The 21,341-nt window shown below is 39.1% G+C and overlaps 1 protein-coding gene across 3 annotated transcripts in view; it reads left to right on the plus strand.

Moving 5' to 3' along the window:
• Positions 1 to 12,362: 12,362 nt before the first annotated feature.
• Positions 12,363 to 21,341, plus strand: part of LOC140764302 (carbon catabolite repressor protein 4 homolog 5-like) — a 30,450-nt gene continuing 21,471 nt past the window's right edge. For all 3 annotated transcript variants that reach the window (XM_073102786.1, XM_073102787.1, XM_073102788.1), the window contains exons 1-2: positions 12,363 to 12,616; positions 12,787 to 12,950. In XM_073102786.1, coding sequence (XP_072958887.1) covers positions 12,403 to 12,616; positions 12,787 to 12,950 — 378 coding nt within the window. In that variant the 5' untranslated portion in view covers positions 12,363 to 12,402. The remainder of the gene's footprint in view (positions 12,617 to 12,786; positions 12,951 to 21,341) is intronic.

A 21,341-nucleotide genomic window follows, 5' to 3' on the forward strand; every position in this document is an offset into this window, starting at 1 on the left:
GGTGAATATTTTTCCTCAGTTGCGCAGACTACTTTTCTGCACATCCTCCAAATGCCACCAATGCTCCATTACAGTTCTACTATACATCAAAACATCGTCAAAGAATACCAAGACATACCTTTATAGTAGAGGTCGAAAAATATCATTCATGAGGCTTTGAAAAGTAGCTGAAGCATTGGTGAGACCAAAAGGCATCACCCGAAACTCGTAATGCCCGTCCGGAGTCCAAAATACAGTTTTGTGCACATCCGTCGGGTAAACTCTAATTTCATGATACTCAGCCCTCAAGTCAAGTTTGCTAAATATGGTCGTCCCTACAAGCTCGTCCAACAGCTCCTCTATGACTAGAATATGATACCGATCCTTGACGGTGATAGCATTTAGTGCCCGGTAGTCGACATAAAAATGCCATGTCCCGTCCTTCTTTTACACCAATAGCACGGGCGATGAGTAATAGCTATGACTTGGTTGTATGAGGCCTTGCTCCAACATCTTGGCTATCATCTTAAAGATAACTTCCTTTTGCACATGTGGATACCGATATGGCCTCACATTTGCTAGTGCAGCCCCGAGTACAATCTCTATGTGATGGTCCGCCGTTTGCCTTGGTGGCAACTCCTTTGGTTCCTCAAACAGTTCAGCAAATTATCTAATAAATTAGATAACTTGATGGTAGTATTTGGACTCATTTGAGGCTCGTCTCCTATTGTTCCTAACTGAAGAAGATTGGCCAAATCACTCGCATAAGACAGCCCCACCATCGGCTGCATCGCTAAAATCGGCGGAGACTGAACGCCATCAAGCTACACATCTTAGTTTCCTTGCTTAAATTTCATCCACAGGCTTTGGAAATCAAAAGTGACGGGTCCCAAGCTTTGTAACCACTGAGTGCCTAAGACAATGTCCACTCCTCGCAGCGCCAACAGATACAAGTCCACAATGATGTCGTGTTCTTGCACTAGTATGTCAACCCGATGACACAAGTTCTCTGCCTGAAGCTTTGTACCGTCTCCAATAGCAACATCAAACCCCGTGGTCGGTTTAGGATCCAAGCCCAACTTCCTCACTAACCTCTTATTTAGAAAGTTGTGTGTACTCCTGGAATCGATGAGGATGTGCACACAATGCTTTCTAACGAGTCCGTCCACACGCAATGTTCAAGGTGTGGAAGTATCTGAATATGTATGCATTGAAATTTTAGCTTAGATATCTTTCTCAGCGCCCTCCTCTACGGCCTCCTCGTGGACCTCCTCTAAACATTGTCCATCACCAATAATCTCATCATCCTCCTTGAGACCATCGATGAGCATCACACTCCCAATCGGTTTGGAACACCGATGACCAAGGGTGAAACATTCGTTACATCAAAAGCAAAGGCCCTTCACTCTTCGCTTCTCCACTTAGGTAGGTGTGAGAGTTCGAACGAGGGGTCTTGTACCTCCTCTAACATCGGAAGAAGGTCTCAAAGGTGGTCATGGTCTAGTACTAGCAGCCGCTGTCTTTGAACTCGCAGAATTTCTAATCAGTATTCTAAGCGCAAACCGCCCATCTCGGTTGCCTCAACTTATTTTTACTGCCATCTTGAGAGCCTTATGCTTTTGCTCCATCCTCACGGCCTTCTCAAAGGCCTCCTCAAGAGTAGTAGGACAAAGTGCACGAACCTCCGCCTGTATCTCCTTCCGTAGCCCTGAAATGAATATGCTCATCAATGTCGATTCGGGCCAAGGTGGCTTATAATAATTACTAACTATTTCAAATTCTGCTTGGTACTCCAATATGGTTGTTCTCTGAACCATCTTTCTTAATATGGTAGCAAAATCTTCATATGCTATTGTCCGAAATCTGCGTAGAATCTTCCTACAAAAGTCAACCTAATCGATAAATCCTCCACCACGAATAACCGATCGATACCAATGCAATGCTGTTCCTTAGAGGTGAAAGCTTGCCATCTGGACCTTTGCGTCCTCTGTTGTCCCTTGATAATCAAAGTATTGTTCCACTTGAAACACCCAATCTGTCAGATCACAGTCTTAGAATTTTAGAAAGTCCAAGCGTGCGGTTCTCCCTCAAATAGTATTGTCAGGTTCGCGAAAGATCTTTGGTTTAGGACTGAACCTTTGTGCTTGTTGATCTCCTTCTCTAAATCCTCGAGCAGATCCATCACCATCTCCGAAGGGATTAACATTATCCTCTAAGTGTCAATCCTCTTTTTCGATGAAGCGCACCGGTGCCGCATGCCTTTCAGGTTCCACCACCGCCGGTCTTGGGTTGTGTATTGGAGGTGGGGATTGATATGTAAGAATAGGTAAAAGAGGATCATTAACATTAACATGTTGCACTTGGACCTATGGGGTATCAATTCGGTGTGGTCGCACTGCTAGTCCTTCTTGAGGCACCGATCTTCGTCGAGGAGATAATGAAGTCGAACGGTTTATGATATATTCCTTTAAAGCATTATGATCATTCTACATTGCATCAACCCTATGCAGCAATATTTGGAACATGCCCTATGTTCACTCGCCAAGCCCATGTTCACACCCATGGACGTTGGTTGACTTGGTCCTACCGTGGTCACTCTAAAGGAATCGGCCTCACGGTTAGGGTTATTATGGATTGAGTCTTCCCTTGTCGATGTGTTCTCCATTGGTCTCCTTGTTGATGTCATCTTTCTTTTTTTCAACCATTAATGGAGGTCTGAGGTTCGCCTGGCTCTGACACCAATGATGGGTTACGGAACGACTCCTTCAAGATTTGGATTTATTTTAGAAAGTAGTCCGCACAATCAAGGAAAAATATTCACCAAATATTCTTCTGTAATTAGAAAATTACGAAACAAAGTGGAATTGATCTGTAGCTCCCTGATCTACATTTTTTGTATTTACACCCTTCATAGATTCAAACTAAAACTAAGACAAAAATATGATATAGTGCGGATGGTGGTGGTGGTGACGGGTGGAGTGGATGTTAGGGTTATTGATGATAATGGAGATGAGGGTGGATGGTTGATGTTGTTTAAGTGATAAAGACGAAGGGGAAGAAGTGGTCAAGATCCCAAAGAAGAGGGAGGGCTCGATAGATGAGGGAGATTAGAAGTTAGGAGAGACCTTGCCAATGGTAGAGATGGTAGGTTAGTGAAGAGGGAAGAGAGAGATTGGGTAGAGAGACTAGAGAGAAGATAGAGTGGCAAGAAATCAATATTCTAATAGCATAATAATTTTGGCTACCATCCACATCTTTATAGAGGCTAGCTAACAAGCTAAAATAATAATTATTAACCTTAATTCTAGTAAATTTCCACCGATTGTGTTCGAACGCATCCGATCACGTTTGAACGAACAAAAGGCGTTCTCTGTCGACACAGGTATTCGAACGCGGCATTTGAATGTGCCCGACCACGTTCGAATGCGGATTTCACGTTCTCTATTTTTGCGAACCTAATGCAGGCGTTCGCAAATGTGTTTGAACGCGCCCCCCAACCGTGTTCGAACACGACCTACAGAAAATTTATTTTAATAAAAACAAATAACTAATGCAATATGAAAAGACTCTAACTAAACGTATCAGCCGCTGTCTCAAATCTACATGTAATCCTTCTACAAAAGTTTGCCCATCCAATAAATCCTCCACCTTGAATGGTCGATCAATACCAATGCAACGCCATTCCTTGGAGGTGAAAGCTTGTCATACATACATTTGCGTTCTCTACTGTCCCTTAACAATCAAAGTATTACTCCACTTGAAACACCCAATTTGTCGGATCACCGCCTTAGAGCTTTGGAAAGTCCAAGCATACGGTTCTCCCTCGGATAGCATTGTTGGGCTCTCGAAAAATCCTCGGTTCAAGTTTGAACTGCTATGCTTGTTACTTTCCTTCTCTGAATCCTCGAACACGCCCATCACCATCTCTGAAGGGATCAACATCATCATCTAAGTGACAATTTTCTTCATCAACGAAGTGCACCGGTGTCGCACGCCTCTCCGGTTCCGCCACCATCGGCCTCGGGTTGTGTATCAGAGGTGGGGGATGATATGTAGGAATAGGAAAAAGAGGCTCATTGACATTAACATGTTGTACCTGGACCTATGGGGCGTCGGTTCGGTGTGGTTCCACCACTGGTCCTTCTTGAGGCACTGATCTTCATCAAGGAGATAACAAAGCTGATCGATTCATGACATATTCCTTCAAGGTATTATGATCATTTTGCATTGCATCTACCCTATGCAGCAATATTTAGAATATGCCCCTAAGTTTATCCGCCAAGCCTCACACTCATGGACGTTGGTTGACTCAATCCTACTGTGGCCGCACTAAGTGAATTGACCGTACGATTAAGGTTTTCATGGGTTGAGTCTTCCCTTATTAGTGTGCTCTTCATTGATCTTCTTGATGAGGCCATCTTTCTTATCTCCACCATTAATGGAGGTCCGAGGTTTGCCGAGCTCTGATACCAATGATAAGGTAAGGAACTTTCTCTTCAATATCTGGTTTAGTTGTAGGAAGTACTCCGCGCAACCGAGAAAAAATATTTACCAAATATTCTTCCCTAGTCATAAAATTACAAACCTAAGGGTGGTCGATCTATAATTTCCTAATCTATGTTTTTAGTATTTACGCCCTTTGCAGATTCAGACTAAAACTGAGACAAAAATACGATAGAGTGTAGGTGATGGTGGTGGTGACGAGTGGAGATGATGGTAAGGTTATGGATGATAATGGAGATGAGGGTGGATGGTTGATGTAGTTTAAGAGATAAGGATGAAGGGGAAGAAGTGGCCGAGATCCCAAGAAGGAGGGAGGACTCGATAGATAAGAGAGATTAGAAGATAGATGAGATCTTGCCAACGGTAGAGGTGGTTGGTTGGTGAAGAGGGAGGAGGGAGATTAGGATAGAAAGACTAGAGAGAGGATAAAAGAAGATAGAAATCAATATTCATTCATCATAATAATTTTGGCTGCCATCCATACTTTTATAGAGGTTAGCCAATAAGACAAAATAATAATTATATTAGTGGACTCTCACCGATTGCGTTCGAACGGGGTCAATCACATTTGAATGCACAAAAGATATTCTTTGTGAATGCGAATTGATGCACGCATTCGCACATTTTGCATTATCTATTTTTGTGGACTAATGCGGGCGTTCAAACACGCCCCCTTTCACGTTCCAATGCGACCTATAGAAACTTTATTTTTTTGAAAATAAACTACTAATGTAACAAGAAAATACTCTAGCAAGGTGTATCATTGGTGGAGGAGGACATAGCCGCGGAGGATCTGATAGAGGCTGGGGATGAGGACCTCAAGGAGGATATAGCCGCCAAGATCTTCATGCATGCTTACTCGGGGACGAGTGCCCCAAAAACTCTATGGGTGGACAGGGTGGTCAAGAAGCATAGCGTACTCATACTCATTGACATCGGGAGTATGCATAACTTCTTGGATGAGCGACTCATACGAAGGATTGGCTTGGAGGCTAAAGCCACCATCGGCTTTGAGGTGACCATCGGAGATGGCACAAAGCTCCGAGCGGAGAGCGTTTATCGTAGGGTCTCATTGAGGGTGCAGGGCCACAACTTCATAGTAGATTTGTACCCCCTGGCACTCTGTGGGGGTAGACGTCATCTTAGGCACCTAGTGGCTCCAAAGCCTAGGCTCGGTGACATTTGACTTCTCACACATACAGCTCACCTTTCGGAGGGATGGATGAGTGGTGAGATTGGATGGGGTCCAGAGGCAGCCACATCCTACGCTGCAATCACTAATCGGTGTACCAAGCACCGGAGAGCTCTCCTATTTCCTACAACTGGCTCGGTGTACTTGAGCCTATTCCAAGCTCAGGTAAACCTACTGATCTAGTTAGTTGCTTATTAACTTTGTTGGGTTGTTTGAAGCCCCGACGAGGCTACCCATTACCAAGCGTGCCGACCACAGAATTAAGATTGTGCCAGGGGCTGAACTAACCAACGTTCGGCCTGATTGATACCCATATGTGCAGAAGGAGGAAATCTCGAGGCTAGTCACTGAGATTCTAAAGTAGGGTACCGTCCAATCAAGTCGGAGAACGTATTCTTCACTAGTACTACTTGTGAGGAAAAAGGATGTGAGTTGGCATTTTTGTGTGGACTACTATGCACTAAACACTATCCCTCTCAAGGATTGGTATCCCATACTAGTTATTGAGGAGTTACTAGACGAGCTAACAGAGGCATCCTACTTCAGCAAGCTCGACCTCCACGTAGGGTACCATCATATTCGAGTCTGACTCAAGGATGTGCATAAGACAACGTTCCGGACTCACGATGTGCACTATGAGTTTAGAGTCACGCCATTTAAGTTGATGAATACGCCAACAACATTCCAAGGCCTGATGAACAACATATTTTGACCAGTCCTTCAGTGATACGTGCTAGTATGCTTTGACGACATTCTTGTGTACAGTAGGACGTGGTCAGACGACATGGAGCACTTGCGAGCGGTGCTGGCCCTATTAGCCGAGCATTCCATGAAGGTGAAGCAGAGCAAATGCCTATGGTGGGAGCGCTCAATGGAGTACCTTGGTCACGTCATTTCAGTGGAGGGGGTGGCAGCTATCCCGAGAAGGTTTCTTGCATGTGCAGTTGGCCACGACCGAGGACTATTCGAGGGCTTCATGGCTTTTTGGGTCTAATGGGCTACTACTAACGGTTTGTGGCTGGGTACGGCAAGATAGCGACCTCGTTCACGTCCTTGCGAAGAAAGGACGCCTTCGAGTGGACTAATGGGGCAACTCGGGCCTTCAAAGAGCTAAAGGCTGCCATGACCACTGCCCCTGTGCTAGCCCTGCCGAATTTCTCTCAGTAGTTCATGGTAGAGTGTGACACCTCCGGGGCAGGGATCGACATCATGCTCATGCAGAAGGGGATGCTTGCCATCGGGAAGATCACAACAGTTGTCCACTTATAAGTGTGAGATGCTTGCCATTTTGCACATGGTGACCAAATAGTTGCCCTACCTGATCAGATAGCAGTTCGTGATTTAGACACTGCTGGGGTATAATTACAAGCTACAATACAAAAAGGAGGCGGAGAACAAGGTAGCAAATGCGTTGTCACAGCAACCTGCACCAGCAAAATTGGCGGCCATATCGATGCTGAGTTTTCCATTCCTCAAGGATCTCCTAAGAACAGGTACCATTGACCTAAAGATATTGAGGTTGATGCAGGAACTGGTGGACAGCTCGGCGAGCCACCCTGAGCTCGAGAGCTGCGAGGGACTATTATTAGACCAAGGGGCGCATCCAGGTGCCAGCAAATGATGGATTGCACGCAGCTCATGGATCACTTCCACTCCACTCCTAAGGCTAAACATGAGGGCACGCTAAGGACATACAAACGGGCTCTTGCAGAGCTGTACGGGGGCTAGGATGAAGAAGGCAATGATAATGCACGTGAAGGTGTGCGAGGTGTGCCATCGGGCGAAGACTGATTCCCTCATACCAGTAGGATTATTACAGTCCTTACCGATTCTAGAGCGAGTTTGGGAGGACATCTCCATAGATTTCATCGAAGGGCTACCAGTGGTGCGAGGGTACTTAGTCATATCCGTGGCGATAGATAGGCTAAGTAAGTATGCTTACTTCTAAGCCCTAGCGCACCCATTCTTGGTGAAGACTATAGCAGAGTTATTTGTATGTGACATTGGGAAGCTCCATGGCATGCCACGCTTCATAGTATCAGACTGAGATCGGGTCTTCATCAATGACTTTTGGACTGAGTACTTCGCACTTTAGGGGACTTGATTAGACCTCAGTTCATCTTATCACCCACAAACTGATGGCCAAACTAAGGTGGTGAATCGAGGCATCAAGTAATATTTTCGCTGCTTTGTAGGATAGCGTCTCCAAAGATGGCTAGATTACTTGCTTTGGGCAGAGTGGTCTTACAACACTATTTTCACACTAGCATTCAGATGACACACTTCAAGGTAGTGAATGGTAGACCACCATCGACCTTGTGGACCTACGACCTAGTGGCCTCCATAGCACGGACAGAGACAAACTTAGAGTTGACTGATCAAGATGCTACCTTGAGGAGGCTAAGGACCCACATGGTAGAGGCACAGAATTGCATGAAGCAGGTCTATGATCGCAAGCATCGTGAGCAGGAGTTTGCGATCGACGACCTAGTATTCTTATGTGTTTAGCCATATAGGTAGGTGACTCTGAGCCCAATGCGTAACCAAAACCTAGTGCACCGATACTTTAGGTTGTTTCGAGTGCTCGAGCGATTTGGCCTGATGGCATACAAACTAGCATTACCTAAGGAATTTCGTGTCCACTCGATGTTCCATGTTTCAGTCTTGAAGGCTCAAGCCTGGACGAACCAGATTGTGGATGGAGATATACGTGACCTAGTGGAGCCGGTGAGGGTTCTGGCCAAGAGGCGATGATGTAGAGACAGGTGGCTATATATGAAGATTTTGGTGGAGTGGTTGGGTCGACACTTCAATGACGCTACATAGGAGCTTGAGTCTGAGATAGCCGAGCACTTCCCTGACTTTACACCTTGAGGACAATGTGGTAGAAGTATGGTGGATTATTGTAAACCGGCCCAGAGCTAGTTGATCTAGTTGAGTCAAGTCAGGTTGATCAGGTTAGTCTAGTTGAGTTGAGTTTAGGGTTGCTTAGAGAGCAAGTAACCTAGCATGGGGTAGCCACTATAAAGATGGTGCGGTGAGCACCCTAAGAAGGCAATGAGAATTACCCTAATTTTGCTTTTCTCTCTCTCCCTCTCTCTCTCCCCCCTATCTCTCTTCCTCTCTACCTTCAATTGGCGGCATCTCCGAGGCCACTAGCTGAGATCCACGCTCCCTCTCACTCCACTCCTAACCCACCAACTCACGTGACCGACCACACCCCATTGCTCCTAGCTCCCCCTTCTTCAACCTCAAGCCTCCATCTCTTCTCCATTAAGACCTCCCAAGCTTTCCTCTCCACTGCTGACTTCCACTTAAGCCATACAATCCCAATCGAGACCACGACCCCACCCGATTTACTGAGTCGGAACCAGCACCTTCGCCTATCCGACTTGGCTATGCAGACCATCCCCATCTTTGGCGACATCATTTTTCTTCTATTTCTTAATCATTCTTTTTCTTTTTCTCTATACAAGTTCTTTTAATCGCTCTTTAGTTATTACAATAAGAGACTAATCAGAGATAGTTGTGAGATAATTAGAATAAATTAAATAAATAAAAATTATTTAATTAATGTTTCAGAAAGAGAAATTAACCTATGTCGCAAATAAATTATAGTTATGTTTAAAAAATTATGAATTATAGTTAGAATTTTGTATTTAAATATATAATTTTTTACTTAAACTAGAAATTATTCGTTTCGCCGCTGAAAGATTTCTAATATGAAGAAATTATAAATATAAAAATTTTAGATTATGATGTCACTAATTTTATCCAAATTTTTTTTATAATATTTTGGATGTCAAATGATTGTCTTTGAAATATTTCCGTTTGCAAGACCATTGGTGCGTGGCACGCAGCCAACCATCAGAGCTAATTTTGTAATTTAAGTATGGAAACTATGTAACTGCTACCATTTCCTTCTTTTTATTATTCATTTTAGTGCAAAAAGCTCTTCAAATAGAATTTTAAATTGAAGAAACTCAAAATAGTAAAATTCTAGATCATAATGTCACCAATTTTATCCAATTAATTTTATATTATTTGGATGTCAGACGAATATCTTTTGAATATATTTTTTAAAACTATGCATAATTTGAATTTCATAGTTAATCATGAAATTCATAGTTTAAATACAAATTTTCTACTCAACCTATATAATTTTAAGTCTACATAGTTTCAAAAAAATATCTAAAAAAATTATGAAAATTAATTGGATAAAAATCTATGACATCAAAATTTATAACTTTTATATTTAGAGTTTCTTTAAATTTAAAATCTATTTACAATAAAACGAAGAATTCATAGTTTAAATACAAAGTTCATAGTTTAAGCATGAATTCTGGCCGTAGTTTATTTGCAACATAGATTAAGTTTTTTATTTAAAATATTAATTAAAGAGTTTTTATTTATTTAAATTATCTTTTACTGTATTAATTGAATAGCGATTAGAAGGACTTATATAAAAAAAAAGAAAAAATTAAGACTTGAAGAAAAATAGCAGACGAAGAAGAAGAACCAGCAATGGCATAGAAAAATGGCATAGAAAAGAAAAAGAAAATGAAAAAGAAAGTATGAATCATTTATCTCTTCATTGTCCCATGCATTAAATAGTAGAAAGACAAAATTGAAAAAAAGAAAGGAAAAAAGACTCATATGTAATGGAAATCGAAAACATGCCGTCTAACAAAAGCAAAAACCCCAGCAGGGTTTTTGGTGCAAAATAACCCTAAAAATTGAAAATTCTTTTATATGTATTATGCTCGAATTCATCTTATAAGAGCTGCTCTAACCTATTCTTCATATTTGGAGCCAACACGGAGCTAAGAGCTTGGTGCACTCCAACGTACCGGACTCTATATTTATTAAAATAATAATATAATATATATATTTATATTAGCTATTTTAAATTAGTTAATATGTTATCTTAGTGTTATTATTTTTTAATAAAAATATATGGTTAAAAAACTCTAATCGAAATATTTAAAATAAGACTAATATCCAATAGTTTCAGAAATAATTTTAAATTATTAATTTTTTAATTAAACGTATAGAAATTATATTATACAAAATAAATATCGAAATAAGCATTACATGTCATTAACTAAAAATATTAAAATTACATTACATAAAATAAGTAGAAATTAACATTTCATAATAAAAATAATAGATATTTAATAATCTGGTAAGTCATCTCTATAGCTTTCCGGTTCCATAGCCATCTTCTCTTTCTTGACTGTATCACCGTAATTTTTATTTGATGTATTTCATATCTGATGTATTTTAATATTTAATATTTATATTGAAAAATAATTTTGAGTAATTATATTTTAGGACACATTGATTTTAAATAATAATAAACATATTTATTTTATAAATAATAAAATATTAGACTCATTTTTATAAATAATAATAAATTTAATATTTAAATTAACTTAAAAATAATTTTGTTAGGTTTTTTATTTATTGGCAATTTTGTACAAAATATTCTAAGTGTATTCTTTCATGTATTTGAGCTTTACACAAGTCTAGAATATCACTGGTGTGAAGAATTGCAAGATCATTGGAGAAAAACCTCGCGTTCTCACCGCGTTCACAAACGCGTTCGAACGCGGGCACTGCGTTCACACAGACAGAGAGCCGCATTCACAAGCGCGTTCGAACGCGGGCACTGCGTTCACACAGACAGAGAGCTGCGTTCACAAACGCATTCGAACGCGGGTACTGCGTTCACACAGACCGAGAGCAACGTTCACAAACGCGTTCGAACGCAACCTGAAGAATTCAAACTGTCGCGTTCGAACGCACTTGGGCTTGTTCGAACGCACCTGAGATTAAGTTAGGCCGTTCGAACGCACTCGGGCCGCGTTCGAACGCACATATGAAGTTTGCAATTTATTGGATTTTCGTGAGTACGACTTGGATTTGGTTCTATCTTGGAGATCATATATAAGGATAGTGTTGCCCTAACCTAGGGTGGTTGAAGAAGATTATTCAAGGAGACTTTTTGGAGGCTACATCGATTCTTCAACAAACAAGGCCCTTCGCATCTACAAATCTTAATCTTTCGTCTTAAGGGCTATCTAGACGAAAGATCAATCTCGAGGGTTACTGAGATTGGACTTCAATCACAAGAAGCAGTGAATCGTGGGTTCTAGCGATCAAGATTGAGAGGAACAAAGTCGTTTGGATCGACGGGTTGTTTTGTGAGTCAGTCTTGTAACTGCTACTATCATAGTGATTGGTTTTGATCCGAGTTTAGATCCGTGGTTTTTTCCCGTTTGGGTTTTCCACGTTAAAATCTTGGCGTTCATCTCTACTTTCGTTTTTAATATTTCTTCCGACTTTTACTTAAGTGAACGAGAAGTATCATTGCCTAGAGGTTAGATACATACGTGTGTTTAGGGGTTTTTCAAATTTAATACTAGACTCATTTTGAAGGTCGCGATGAGACATTTTTATTAAAAACTGATTAGTAAAACTAATTATAAACTCAGTTTAACTAACTAGATTATTTAATAAAATATACAGATGAAATTAAAATTGTTGAATGCAATAATTATTAGGCAAATTTGAAAGTTTAAAAAAACGCTTAAAACAAATTTTGGTGAGGCTCGGTGCGTGTTGCTAGCTCAAGCTAGTTATAGTTGCTTTATTTGGAACCTGGTCGGACCGGAAGAGTTGTAGTTTTAGTTCTATTACTAGCCTGACCTCGTTGTCCTCACCGTATGTCTGAAAAGTTCTCGGCCGCTATGAAGACGGCCGATGCCATCGGTTCCTCGGAGTCTGCCGCCGGAAGTCACCGCAGGAAGCGCCACCGCAATCCGGGCCCCACCAACCCTGGATCCCGTCACAGCAACCCCAAGCGAAGGAGAACGACCGGAGTCGGTGACGGGATTCGCCAATGGGTCTACACCCCTCGCGACCTCTCCTCTTTAAAAGGTACTTCTATTCCTCTTTCAGCCTGATCAAAATTACGGTAATTTTGGAATCAAGAGCCGCCATTTTGTCCATTATGAGCTTTTCTGATAACAATCTTCTTTACTATATAAGAATTATCTAGTAATTTAATCTACTTCGTTTGTTAACTGGCAGACTGTTTGATTTTTCAGATAGGTTCACTGTCGTTTCATACAATATATTGGGTGTTGACAATGCTTCAAAGCATTCGGATCTCTACCATAAAGTTGCTCCGAAACATTTGAGTTGGGAAAAACGCAAGAAGAGGATACATAAGGAGCTACGTCATTATAAACCGAGCATATTATGCTTTCAGGTGCGCAAACTTATTTACCATTTTTTATTATGACCAAGATTTGTACAAGTTCACGTAATTTTTATGATTATATCCTTAATAATGTGTTTGTTGATTCTTAATTTGTTTTTTGGTACTTCTTCAGCATCATAAATCCAATGGTTGTTTGGACTATGCTTATTTCTCACAAGGATTTAATTTGTTTACTTATTTTAGTTTGCTTTCTCTGCTAGGAACTAGATACCAAGCCCCCGTTCACTTGTAGAATAAGGGTGGAATAGGGATAAGTATTCTAATTTTTAATACAAGAAGAAGATGGCTAATACTAGCATAAGCTATTGTAATATTTAGTTCAATACTAGTAAGGTGTAATAATTACATTTGATATAACATAAAGTTGATATTAAAGTATTGAAGAATAATGAATTTGTATTGAAAATTTGTGATGTTTTGCCAAATGACAAAAATACTCTTGATTGGCTTATTGTTGTAGTAGTAATATATATTTATCTAAAATTATAATATTTTTTATTACAGCTGCAGATTTAAAATACTTCATATACCTGCACAAAAAAAAAATATTGCAGTGAAAAAATAACCCCCCACTCTATAAAATAATTATGTACTGCAACAAAATAACTGTGCACTATGGGATAATGTGGGATTATAAGCCTATACTGTAAAGAAATATAAGCCCACACACTGGGTTATAATTTTTTATTATAACTGCAATCTTACTAAACTCTATATACCCACAATTATTGTATTTAATAAGCACTTTCCTGCATTTTCAAGATTAAAATATTTTTTACACTTGCCTTCTCCGTAAAAAATAAAATTTACAACCACGCATTGAATAAGCCCTACTTCTCCACACTAGCCATTTTCCCCCATTTTGCCACACTGCTGGTGAATAACCACGCGTTCTTTTGCATTATTAGTAAATATCTACGCATTTTGCCACATTGCTAGTGAGTACCCACGCATTCCTTTGCACTGCGGATAAATATCCATGTATTCTGCCGTACTACTGGTACCCATATATTTCTTGGCACTATGAGTAAATATCTACGTATTCTGTTGCACTATTGGTGAATACCCATGTATTCTTTTGCATTGCAAATAGATAAGTCAGCACTGCATTCAAAGGTTGACAAATACTCGGCATTGAGCACTACATAAAATAAGTCTGCACTGTATATTGTTACTGATAAATACTAAGCACTATATAAAATAAGTCCGCACTGCATACGGTAAACTCGTACTAACTATTGAAGAAGGAAATACGAGTATAGTTATAAATTTGCACACCATAGTATAAGTGCGCATTCATAGAAAATAAATTCGCACCAAGACATATCTTAAGGATAGAATAAATCTAAAACAATTTACTGTAATGCAAATAGATAAGTCAGCACTGCATTCAAAGGCTAACAAATACTCAGCATTGAGCACTACATAAAATAAGTCTGCACTGTATATTGTTACTGATAAATACTAAGCACTATATAAAATAAGTCTGCACTGCATACGGTAAACTCGTACTAACTATTGAAAAAGGAAATACGAGTATAGTTATAAATTTGCACACCATAGTATAAGTGCGCATTCATAGAAAATAAATTCGCACCAAGACATATCTTAAGCAATGTTTTGAAAGGCAGCCGCGGATGGCGGGCGGTCACCCCACCGCCTAGCGCCTAGGCGGAAGGCGGGCGACAAGGCGGGTGACAAGGCGGTCTAGCATTTTTAATATAAAAAAATTATAAATAAATAAATAAACATATATAATATACATAATCACAAATTCACAACCATAATAACATAAATACATAAATAGTAACAAGTTCTAAAATAAAATACTAAATAACATAATCATAATTCACAATCATAATAACATAATCACAATTCACAACCACAATAACATTACCACAATTCACAACTATAATAACATAAATACATAATCAAAGATTCAAAATTATCACAACCATAAGTTCCTCGCAACAAGTTCACAATCATAACAAAATAATATGATAAAACAAATAACATATAATCAAAAATTCAAAATTATCAAGTTCATAACAAGTTCACAATTATAACATAAAGGACATTCTAATCTTCTTCATAATCTATGGGATAAACTTCATCTACCAAAAGATTATCATCGGAATCATCATCAAATTCTAGCTCAACATCATCCTCATCATTTGTTTCTTCATCCGACTCAATTAATTGCTCATCTAGAGAAGTGGAAGGAGTGCTACTAGTAGTAGCTTGAGTAGATCTAGTGCTCCTCCTTGATCTTAAATATTCTTCGGCTCCTGATGCTTCTGTCACCATCTCCCAAGTTAACCCTTCACCTGGAAAGACCTCTTACTCTACATGATCATTGTCCAACCATTCCCTTGCATTATTTCTTTCTTTTGAAACGACTGGATCCTTCTCTTTCGCTATCTTTCGATCCTTCATTCTTGCATTAAATTGTACATAAACAAGATCATTTAGCCTCTTCACTTCCAATCTATTTCTCTTCTTTGAATGAATCTGAAATCATCAAATCAAAGACTAAATCAATTTGATAATAAAATTCATCAATTTAGCTTAGTCAATACAATGATTAATGATATATTACCCATTCAAAGGAGCTCCAATTTCTTTCACATCCTGAGGAGCTACATGTTAAATTAAGAATCTTAACTGCCATACATTTCAAGTAGGGTGTTAGGACCAGAAAAAATAAAAAAAATAAAAAAAATAAAAAATAAAATATTTGGGTTGAGAGAGGAAGGTGCACGTGCTCTGCACGTGCAGCCCCTCCCCTCTCCCTCTCCGGTACGCAGCGGGAGAGAAGGGATTTCACCTAATCCGAATCAGATTAGATTTAATCCTTTTCTAATCTATAAATTAAAAACCCTAATCTCTGTTTAACCATCTTAGCTTTTTTTTTTTTTTCTCTCTCTCTCTCTCTTCTTCCTCCCTTCTTTCGCTTCTTCCTCACCGTCGGAGTTGTCGCCGTGGAATCGGCCAGCCGGAGCGTCGCCGGAGCCAGCAGAGACCACCACACGACTCCCCCGTAAGCCCTTTCCCACCCCTCTAATTTAATTAAATTTTAATTGAGAAAATCCGAAATTACCTGATTTGGGGGTTTTCGGCCTCGTCGGCAAATCAGGCCGGCCGGCGGCTTCGAGTCGCGGCCGTTACCTCCGGATCCCGTCAGGAACTGAGGGTGCGCCGGCGAACCTCCGCAGTGGCGGCCGCCGGCGTCGCCTTCTTCTTCTTCTTCTTCTTCTTCCTTCTTTCCTCTCTTTTTCTTTCTCTCTCTTCAGTTTGGGGAAGACAGACTCGGGTTGCCCGAGTCTGATCTTCTCCCTTTTAGTGATGGATCCGGGTCGGGTTGGATCCGAATCCAAGGAACCCGACCTAGTTCCATTATCTAATTGGATTGGGCCTCGGCCCAATCCATTTAAGAATTTATTTGGGTGGGCTGCGGGCCAACTGCAGCCCAGCCCAATTGATTTGGGCTTAATTTAGCCCAAATTAATTATTCTTAGGTTAAATTGTATAAACATTTTTAATAATTGTTTTAATTAAAAATGTTATTGTTATTTATTATTTAAGGTGGTGATTTTTAGTACGTGGGCTAGATATTTGAGATTTTGGTTGTCTTGCCTAGACTCAGGTGAGTGGGTTCACTCACGTGTTTATTTTATTGTATTTCGTATTGTTGTCAGACCATGTAAATTTTCTATACGCAAATTATTTATTTCACTCTCATGTGTAAAAATTAAATTATTGCAATTTCTGTGTGCAAGTCTATTTATTTCATCCGTATGTGCGAAAATTTAATTGTTTTATTTTCTGTGTGCATTTTATTATTATATTTCAGTGCATCACTATACTTCGTGCTAATATTAAAATTTGTGAAAAGAAAAAATGAGATTAGTATTAATATGACTTAGAGAACAGTCCCGGTATAAATCGTTGCGATTTTCCGTGGTGACTCAAGTCTATCTGGAAGTCCAGGGGAAAGTCCTAAGTTAGATCACTGTGGTGACTTTCTTAGGTGACTCTGGCGGGGTTAGGGAACAGTCCTAGGAAAAATGAGAAAAACTTCCTAGGTGACTTTAACTTCTCTCAACGGTTAGAGGAAAAGACAGAGTGTGTTGATCACAGGGTGATACCCTCTGATGACCCTAACCGGATCAGCTATGAAGAAAAGTCCCGAGCGTCATCTCGAGGTGACTTCTAGTTGATGTGGATCCACAGGGTTTAGACCCATTGAGACATATGACAGTATAAATATCAAAAAGATGTAATATGTTGGAAAACGTGCAAGGTTACAAGTTGTGACATTTCTCTATTGTTACCATTGTTATTATATAGAGAGCATGCCTATTGCATACTATCATGGATATTGTTGCTTTTAGTTAATTTATTCAGCATTAATATGTTTTAAAAATTTATTTGGTTCGAGTGGATTCCACTCACTGAGCTATAGTTGTTGGCTCACGAGTTCTATTGTTTTTTTTGTATTTGTTTATTTATTTCAGGTAATAGTCAGCGGGGCGACTGAGCGTGATGTACCCGGATTCCACCTCCACTTAGGATTCACCTATTTACCTTTCCGCTCTTTTAGATTTTGTGCTTTAGATTAGAAGGTTTTATTTTATTTTATTTTAGTTTAGAGACTCATAAACATTAACATTGTTTATTTTATTTCAATTGCATTTAGTAATAAAATTTTAATAAAGCACATTCTCATTTTATTTATTTATCTTGTCATCGTATACGTAGAGAGTATTATTAAGGCTTCGTGCATCTCAAGCATATTGAGATGCATGGCCGGTCATGATTCCTATTTTGGGTCGTGACATAGGGGGCAGCGACTCCATATACACTCCACCAATGAGCTATAACCATAAAAATTAAAAAGTAACTTAGTAACATACAAAGAATAAAACTGTAAAAGACATGTTTTACACAATTACACTTTTACAACATATGCTAATTAATAATTATTACTTGGGTTGAATTCATCATTGTTAACTTCTCTTGTTAATCTTGCTAGCGGTCTCCCAAATATCCCAGTGGCATCCTTATATGCTTTCATCTCCACATTTGAAATGTGAACTTGAATGGCTTGATCTGGATAAAAGCTCTCAATACAACTAAGAACACCATCTATTACATTAAAGTCAGTCTCCATCTCATCCAAATCTCTATAAAAATAGTATGAATTTAAGTAATATGCAGCAGCGTGGAGATGTATATCAAGCTTTCCATTTGTGTAGTGATCAATTGCATCTAGAAAAGGCTTGGAAGATGTCTCATTATTATTGAAAATATTCTTTATTTCTTTCTTGACATCTTTCAATCCACCATATATGAATCCCATTGGTGGCTTTCTTTCACCATCAACAACTCGTAGCAACTTCACCAAAGGAGTGAATACTTTAACTGCTAATGACACTTGCCTCCAAAATTGGTTATTGAGGATAGTAGAATAAACTCTCTTTCCTTTCGCAGTTTTTGACCATTTGCAACTTAAAAATTCATCGGAAGTAAACATAAGCCTTGATTTTTCTTTCTTCTCCAAAAGACTCTGTAATGTGAGAAATGAAGTGGCAAATCTTGTAACCCCGGGTCTCACGATCTCCCTTTTTTGTGTAAACTGACGCATCAAACTCAATGTTTTGTGATGTCCATAAATGAACACAGTGATTTCCCTTTCACGTTCAATTGAACCCCTAATCCTTCCTTCCTTTGATATCATCTCTAACATCAAATCTATACAGTGGGCAGCAAAAGATGTCCAATATATACAAGGATAATTTTGCTTTAGCAATCGTGCAGCTGCTAAATTAGCAGTAGCATTATCAGTCACAACTTGAAGTACATTTTCCTCTCCCACTTCCTTGATACCCTCAACAACAATATTGTGAATGTATTCACCTGTATGTGAATCTTTAGAGCAATCAACTAAACGTAGAAAACTAACCCCCAGCTCACAATTGACACATAAATTCATAATGCTTCTTCCTTTTCGATCTGTCCAAGCGTCAGTTAAAATGGAGCAGCCATTTTTCTTCCATGCAGCTCTATGGCTCTCCAAATTATCATTTGTTTTAGCCATTTGCTTTTTCAAAAGTGGCTCACGTAACTCATGCATAGTTGCCGGCTTGAACCCTGGACCATACTGACCAACTGCTTCCATCAAAACATGAAATGATTTATCAGTTACAGCATTAAAGGGAATGCCACACTTATAAACCCAATGAGCTAAGTACATTAGCACTCTATCTATTTGTTCTTTTGCAAAAGTATCTTTTATACTTGTCTGTACCATCTTCTCCCGCTCTCTAATTGAAACTTCTGGATCAATAGATGTGTATTTGTCTAAAGGACCTCTACTTCTTGGCCTTTTACTTCCAACTTCTAAAATTTCTGGATCTTCCTTTTCTCTAAATATATTTACTTCTGCTCTCAATTCTGTTTCCTCTTTTGATTTATTCTCCTTTCTCCTTTTGTTGCCCTCTATATGCTCTTTAATAACTTTTTTTGCCTCATCTGTAGCTTTTGGACAAGGCGCAACATCACCTCTAACATGAGCAATATGCTTCTTGAATCTATTAATTCCTCCCTTAGTAACCTTCCCACAAAATCTACATTTCACCGTATTGGCATCAACTTTATTTGGAAGGTATCCATATTGCCACCCTGGATCATTGGAGCCAACAGGCATAAAAAATTCAGATGAAGTTGACCCAACCACAGACGGTGTTTGAGAGGAATTAGTGGTCATATTTGACTATCTGTATTCTGTAATGAAATTGGGCAAAAAACAAATATGATTGATAATTCATAATTCACATTTCAGATTTAAAAATAGTAATTAATTACTGTTTTACCTTCTCCAGTAAAACAGATAGTAAGATATTTAGTTATTACTAATTATTGATTACTAATTTACTCTCTAGTTAATACTTAATAAGTAATAACTTAATCCAGTAATTCACTAATTCAAAAGAAATGTTTGAGACAGATTAACACTAAAAATTAACTCACTGTTAAATCTTAAATTCTTAATCTCTAATCTTAATTTCTGAATTAATTAGAGGAATTAAGAAATAAGAAACAGAGAAAACATATTATCAGACAATTACTGAATTAATTTCTGAATCAAATAATTAACAATCTTAATTAACAGAATTAAAGAAAAAATAGAAGAAATGAGGAACTAAGTAATAAGAAATAGAGAAAAACTGAAAAATCAAAAACATATTATCACCTATCAGATAGTTACTAAATTAATTTATGAATTAAGTAATTAAGTAATTAACAATCATTAACAGATTACTAATTAACATTTCAAGTATTCAACAGATTAGCAGAATAGCAGAAAACTACTTCAATTAATTTCTAAATTAACTAGAGGAATTAAGTAATAAGAAACACTAGAACAGAGAAAAACTAAAAAACATATTATCAGATAATTACTAAATTAATTTCTGAATTAAGTAATTAACCATCATTAACTAATTATTAATTAACGAACATATTATCATTATTATCAGATAATCACTAAGTAACTAACAGTGTTAAGATTTAACTACTTTAGACATAATTGAAAATTAAAAAAAAAAATTAACTACTTCGGTGTGAGAGACAGTGAAAATGTGAAAGTGAGAGAGAGAGAAGGAGAGAGTGAGAGAGAGATTGTGAGAGAGAGAGAGAGAGAGAGAGAGGGGCCCATACCTCTGCAGCGAGAGCCGGCGCAGTGAGAGAGAGGGCGCAGCGAGAGAGAAAGGGCGCAGCGAGAGAGAGAGGGCGCACTGAGAGAGAGGGCGTAGCGAGAGAGAGAGGGCACAGCGAGAGAGAGAGAGATGGCGCAGCGAGAGAGAGATTAGGGATTTAGGGATTTAGGGATTTTAGTGAGAGAGAGGGCGCAGCGAGAGAGAGAGAAGAAATATTAATGGTTAATGGTTTGGTTAGTTTTTTTCAGTGGATATTCGATAATCCGATCCACTACCGCTAAACCCGATAAAGCGGGTTTGGCAGGCCGAAGCGCTAGCCCGCCTTATCGGCCCGCGCGGCCTGCTAGCGCTTTTTAGCGCTCAGGCGGCCCGCCAATGCGGCAGACCGCCTTCTACCAACGCCAGGATGAGTGGCGGGGCGGCTGGTGCGCCGCCCCGCCATGGCGGCCGCCTTTTTCACTTTTCAATATATTGATCTTAAGGATAGAATAAATCTAAAAAAAGTTATTGTAATACATGAAAAATAGAACTATACTTAAAAAAAATCAGAAAATAATGGAGAGATGTGCAGAGGTCAACCACGACAGCAACAACTGAAAGGGGCCCAAAGTATTAACCAAAGAAAGAACGACCTCCTCCTTTGCTTTCTCGATCGAAT

The sequence above is a fragment of the Typha angustifolia genome, chromosome 8, assembly GCF_048772165.1.
Source record: "Typha angustifolia cultivar Huaian chromosome 8, ASM4877216v1, whole genome shotgun sequence".
NCBI lineage: Eukaryota > Viridiplantae > Streptophyta > Magnoliopsida > Poales > Typhaceae > Typha > Typha angustifolia.